This window comes from Atta cephalotes (genome assembly GCF_000143395.1).
Source record: "Atta cephalotes unplaced genomic scaffold scaffold00108, whole genome shotgun sequence".
In the NCBI taxonomy this organism is placed as follows: domain Eukaryota; kingdom Metazoa; phylum Arthropoda; class Insecta; order Hymenoptera; family Formicidae; genus Atta; species Atta cephalotes.
Window position 1 is genome coordinate 23,840 of NW_012130172.1, and position 6,994 is coordinate 30,833.

General features: G+C 36.7%; 1 protein-coding gene across 1 annotated transcript in view; it reads right to left on the bottom strand.

Moving 5' to 3' along the window:
* Positions 1-2,070: 2,070 nt before the first annotated feature.
* The window catches only part of LOC105625105 (sulfotransferase 1C4-like), a 72,445-nt gene continuing 67,521 nt past the window's right edge, over positions 2,071-6,994 (bottom strand). The window contains exon 6 of the mRNA XM_012206447.1: positions 2,071-2,349. Coding sequence (XP_012061837.1) covers positions 2,071-2,349 — 279 coding nt within the window. The remainder of the gene's footprint in view (positions 2,350-6,994) is intronic.

Genomic DNA, 6,994 nt, shown 5'->3' on the forward strand with positions numbered 1-6,994 from the left:
TCCTTTCTGGCTGCAATTTGGCCTGAAGAGGTTCGAAGAATGGAAATATCGCATCATCAAATGGATTGTAGCGCCATTTCATGGAAATTTACCAAACTTATCAAACGACTCACGTATATATTGGGTACAAATTAGTTCGGGCCGTTTTTTTTTAAAAATGTGTTTATTTCAAAACAAAATAAATGAACAGATCAATTAAAGTATTGTCCATCGCTATCTATTACTTTTTCCCATCTCTCAGGCAATTTTCGAATTCCATCTCGAAAAAATGATTCGTCTTTGGAGGCGATCCAATTTTGGAGCCAATTTTCAATTTCTGCGAAAGAAGTGAACCGGTGACTTGCCAAATTGTGCTGCATCCATCGGAATAACCAGTAATCAGAAGGAGCAACGTCCGGAGAATATATATAAATGGCGAGTGCGGTAAAACATCCTGAGCGTTTCTAAATATTTTTTTACTTTAGTAATATAAGGCCGAGCGTTATCATGAAGAAGAACAACTTTATCATGTCTTTGCTCGTATTCTGGCCGTTTTTCTCGCAATGTACGATTCAAACGAATCAATTGTAGCCGATACCGATCGCCTGTAATGGGAATCGCCAGGTTTCAGCAGCTCATAATAAAGATCTTTCCAGAGCATGATTTTCGAACCATAAATGTTCGGCCGTGGTATTGAGGTCGATGGCAACGACCTCAATTGATTGGGCTTAGCGTAGTATTTTTTCTTCTTAGGGTTATCGTAGAATATCCACTTCTCATCTTCAGTCACAATCCGATGCAAAAAAACCTTTTCTCTGTTGTCTTTGAATCAGCTGTTAGCAAGTGAAAAATTGCCTTTCAAGGTCTCTCGATTTCAGTTCATAAGGTACCCAATTTCCTTGTTTTTGAATCATTCCCATGGCTCTCAATCGTACAGAAACGGCTTGTTAAGTTACCCCTAATGATTCTGCAAGCTCCTCTTGCGTTTGACTCTGATCTTTTTCGAATGCCTCTAATTCTTTGTCTTCGAATTTTTTTGGCTGTCCAGAGCGAAGCTTGTCTTCAACGCTGAAATTTCCATCCTTGAAATGTCGAAACCATTCCCTACATGATTTATCAGTTGGAGCAGTGTCACCTTAAACTTCGACAAGCATTCGATGTGCTTCAACCGCACTTTTCTTCCAATTAAAGCAGAAAATCAAAATCTTCTGTAAATACTGCTTGATTAACACAAAATTTGACATTTCAAACACAGTAAATATCAAGGTTTTTGTATGAAACTCAAAGCGATAAACTGAATATTATTAGCAGATGTTTAACCTCTCTAAAACCATCAAAATCAGCTGTCACTATGAACCATTCACAACAGCTGGAGTCATCTTTAGGGAAATAGACCGAGCTAATTTATAATCTCAATATATATATATATTATAAAAAGATAAATTTATAAATTATCCGTTGCAATGAAAAAACAGTTTAAAGACATCTCTGTTTATGTGGCAAAGCGTTTTCAATTATATCTTTTCCGTTATATTTCGAAAACTATTCGAAATATATATCAAAAAATGTTTTATACAATAGTTTTACAATAAAATTATTTCTATACATTTATGTTAATAATATTTTTAATATTTTAATAAATTTAATAAAACAATTTTTTAATTAAAAAAATTATTTTATTTCCAAAATATTATTGATGTGGATGAACAGAGACAATTTTATTGTAAAAGTTTTGTATAAAACATTTTTTGATATATCAAATAGTTTTAAAGATACAACGAAAGAAGCTAAAACTTGCGTTACTTACAAGGGGTTTCACCTTTCAAATCGTGTTTCCGATGTTTGCAACTAATATTTTCTAAATTCATCTTTTTATGTAATTTATATGTACCATATACAAAATTTCATTAATATCAGAATTAAATACTACGTGGTTCCTTTGTTAGAAGAATGTTCAAAATATAAAAATCAGCTTTACAATTTTTTGTTACGATTTTATTATAGTAATCCTATTTATTTGTAACGTAACTAAGCCAAAAATTCATAAATTATAACTACATAATTACTTATGTAACTATTAGTGCAACAAATCTAACTTGGAAAAGATAAATCCGTATCCTTTAAATTATCAGTGATCCATTTGTTAAATCTTTCTTCAATTTCCGATGTAAACATTTTTTTCCAATCATCCATTGTTCCTTGTCGAATAAATACATCCGATGGTATCACAGTGTCAGGACTAGGTTGATTCACCATAGGATTTTTGCGAAAATTCTCTATTTTTAAGTGCTCCTCTAACTTGACAATTTGTTCATCACTATAAGTCTTATTGAAGAACGTAGCGATCTTTTTTATGTTCCCAGGTAAATCCTATGGAAATTAGATGAAAATTTAGTATAAAATCGTCGTAATACTTTCAATATCTAATAACTAATAACAATAGCTAATGACATGTCATATTTTTATTATCAAATATATAATCTAAATCATAATGTAAGAAAAAAAGTGTATCAACATCAAGCGCAGTAATCTGGCTTGACCAATTAGAATTAGGTCCAAATGCTCAAAAATAATATGGCTGCAGCTTTGATACGAAGAAGTTTCAGGATATGTGGATTATGTTCATTACTACCGAGCTGTATATTTCATCTTCTTAATCATTAAGCCTTGTGTTCATGATGCTATTAGGTGTACAACTTTGCTTCCGCCGTCTTTTTCCGAAATTCGAGGCTTTATTGTAAAAAACTGGTTATACATTTATGAATTCAAAGTATTGTCCATCGCTGGCCACTACTTTCTCCCATCTTTCGGGTAGCGTCGAAAAAATTGGTCATCTTTTGAGGCTATCCACGAATCGATCCAATTTTTTACTTCTTCATAAGACCGGAAGTGCTAGTCAGCCAGGCCGTGTGCCATTGATCGAAACAAGTGATAGTCAGAGGGAGCAACGTCTGGAGAATACGGCGGGTGGGGTAGGACTTCCCATTTCAACGTTTCCAAGTATGTCTTGACCACTTTCGCAACATAGGCTCGAGCATTGTCATGCTGCAAAATCACTTTATCGTGTCTCTCATTGTATTGCGGCCGTTTGTTTTTCAATGCTCGGCTCAAACGCATCAATTGCGTTCGATACCGATCGCCTGTGATTGTTTCAGTCGGTTTTAAGTAAGTTTTCAGTTCATAATACACTATGCCGAGCTGGTCCCACCAAATACAAAGCATGATCTTGGAGCCGTGAATATTCGGTTTGGCCGTCGACGTGGAAGCATGGCCGGGAACTCCCCATTTTCTGCGCTTGGGATTATCGTAATGAACCCATTTTTCGTCCCCAGTCACAATGCGATGCAGAAATCCCTTCCGTCTTTGCCTTTCAAGCAGCTGTTCACAAGCAAACAAACGCCGTTCAACATCTCTCGGCTTCAATTCGTACGGCACCCAATTTCCTTGCTTCTGAATCATTCCCATGGCTTTGAGGCGTTTTGAAATGGCTTGTTGAGTCACTCCCAATGATCGTGCCAATTCTTCTTGATTTTGACACGAGTCTTGCTCAAGTAATGCCTCCAATTCTGCATCTTCGAAAACCTTCTCTTTTCTATCGCTATGCCGGTCTTCGATATCAAAATCACCGTTCTTGAAGCGTTGAAACCACTCACGACACGTTCTTTCACTAATAGCGGCTTCACCATAAGTATTTGAGTGCATTCAATGAGCCTCAGCCGCAGATTTCTTCATATTGAAGCAAAAAATTAAAACCTCCCGCAAATGACGAGAATTTGGCTCGTAAACTGACATTTTCAATCGAGAATAACTTTACGATGCAGACACAAATCGATTAATGTTTCTATGGGGTTATTTTGACAGATGCCCAAGTTATTGTATGACGTCTATGATCTATTTATTTCGACCACCACTTACCGCTAAAGCCATCTATAGGAAAACGACGGAAGCAAAGTTGTACACCTAATAGAACTCCGAGTTCTTGGATTCAGAAATGAATAGCCAATTAACATATTTTTACGGAAAAACAGCAAGTTGATTGGCAATACAACTGACACTTCAGACCGAGTTCTAACATTATGAACACAGAACTTAATCTTATTACCTAAACGAATCTTATTATCTAAAGTTCGCATTGGAATTTGTTGTACCACATCTGAACATGCGAACTTTAAATGATATTATTTATTAATTTTAAATGTTTATAATTAAAAAATTGTTATAATCTTAATATTTTAGTATTAAAATTTTCATCTCAATGATCAGAAATCTATTTTTAAATTTATTATATAGTTATTATGCAAACAAAATTATGTTTTAAATAAAATTATTTTAGAAATGTTATAGCAACATCATATTGTGACATGTGATATTTGTTGATGTATTCATAGTCAGGAACATATGGTATATGAAACAATGTCTTCTGAAAAGGTCTATGCCCATTCTCAGTTTATTTCTTTCCATTCCTGCCAGCTCTTTTGTTCTGGTCAGATTGTTTCATTAGTTGCTCGCCTTCGCTTCTCTCCGGGAGTTTAATTAAATTTGCTCTCATTCCAACATTTCTTTAATCATTTTTTTACCTAGCATAAAGGGAACAATCTGTTTTACCGGATCCATTCCTGTCCCCAGCTTTGCTAGCCCGTCTCTCTCGTTGCCAGATATGCCCTGATGTTCATAGATCCATACTAGGATAACTTGATTTGTTTCCCCTGTAATTTGTCAAGAACTTGCATACATTCCCAAACGACGGACAATTCCGTAGAGATCTTTGCAAATGCATTAATAGTTGCTTTGCTATTTGAATAGATGCGTTGCCTGATTCTTTTGTTGATCAAGAGTTTTGCGCATCTTGATATGGCAAGCATTTCAGCTTGAAAAAATTATGGTTAGCCCCTTCTATTAGCTTTCTTGATTGGTTTCAGGAATTGGTTTTAAGTGCCTGCCCTAAAGCGATCATTTATTCCCGATCCATCTGTCTACGTTTTAATTGGTTAGGAAGTTGGACTCTTGCCAGTCCTCCCTAACTAGTGTTAGAATCTTGAAGATTTTCTTCAGGTGATGTTTTCTAAAGATCCTGTCTTACTTGAATGTAAAAGGGAGTACTGAGACTAGTTTCATTCCATTCTCCCTGACATTTTATTCTGTATGCTGCTTATTTTGTTATACTGATAATCACTAGGCTCAAGGGCGAAGAATTGAGTATTACTTCCAGCTTTCAGGTTGTTATGATTCATGAATCCCTCGCAAGTCTTAGGTATTCCACTTGAAAGTTTTTGAGTAAGTTCCTTGCCTCCTTCTCATTAGACAACTATGTTAGTCATATATTAGTCTTAATAACAATATCATTTTGTAAAGCCACAAGGCAACCCTTTATTCCTCAGTTCTTGCCCATGACTTTTCTACAAACCCACATGGAGATGTAGAACTTTTTCTTCTTTTTCTCGAGATATGATTTCCTCAAGATGTGATTTCAGCTCAACTTTGAAGGTAAGTTCTCTACTCCAGGTAAGTTCTTAGATACTGAGTTGGTATAATTAATTTCTGGAAAAGAGTCCCTCAATTTAGTGAGAAGTTTGTCTACTACTCATAACAAGGGGAAAAACTCCCAACTGCGAATAGCCTAATCTCATCCTCTCTGGAATCTCTCTCTGGAATCTAGCTTGTTTTTAGAAACCTCTGCTGCAAAAGTCATTCTAATGATACCCTTGGTCTACCTTAAGTTTCTTGTCTAGATGATTGTTCGTTGGGAGTGCAGTGCTTCGACGTTGCACATTTAATCTCGTAGCATTACCTTCTCTCTGAGACTTCGATATTTGAGGAGTTAGAGCTTGGACTATTGCAGTCCACTCCTTCTTCCTTAGCTGCACTGCTAAAGCGAGCTTGAGTCTTAGATACCCATCTTCGCTGCGTTGTTCTTCTCCGGTCATTCGCTTTTGAGAGAAGCCACGCCTTGGAGGACTTGGTTTGTGTCATTTGTCGTAATAATTTCTCGTTCTATTTGAGTCCCATCGCGATCTCACCAGACAGAACCGCGAATGCCCGGGGCTTGGCTAAATATTTTTGGAAGCCTGGTATCCAGGAAACACCGTCCAGAACACAACTCCCCTTACACCATGCAGTTCCAGGCACGATAGCTCACACTCTTACGTGAGAGGTTCCTCTTGGTCGCTCACCGACCCTAAATGGATGGGACCACAAGCGACCGTAAGCCCCCCTCCATGGCTTAGGATTTCGTGGTCTCCAAGGATGTCAGGCGTGTACTTTATTGGTCGATTATGATCTCATCAATCTGTTTAGCAACGAAGGCTTCGTACCTACGTTAATAGATCAATATTAAGTTTTGTGCTCTATTGCTGTAGAGCATTCAGATAACGTGTGCCCCAAGCCGCCACGTGACCCGCAAGCCCTCATGATTCCTTCAAGGTAAATTCTTACTCGAGGGGGGGGGGGGATTCGTGCTTTGTAAGTATATATAAAAAATATATATTTTTTATATGTACTTAAATGGCACGACTCTCGAATGTTATATTCATTTCATATTGTAAAATCCTTCAATGAAACTTAACAATAAGAAGATAATCTCATACGCAAAGACAAACGACAGTGAGAAATAAGCGACAACACAACAAAAATATCAGGACATTCCGAGATTCAAACCTAGTTTCCTATAAGTATACTTCCGTCTTGCTATCGAGCCACATAGCCTTATTGCTAGGTGTACAATTTTGCTTCCGCCGTTTTCCTATAGATGGCTTTAGCAGTAAGTGGTCGAAATAAATAGATCATAGATGTCATACAATAAACTTGGGCATCTGTCAACATAACCCCATAGAAACATTAGTCGATTTGTGTCTGCATCATAAAGTTATTCTCGATTGAAAATGTCAGTTTACGAGCCAAATTCTCGTCATTTGCGGGAGATTTTAATTTTTTGCTTCAATATGAAGAAATCTGCAGCTGAGGCATCGAATGCTCTCAAATACTTATGGTGAGGCCGCTATTAGTGAAAGAACGGTGA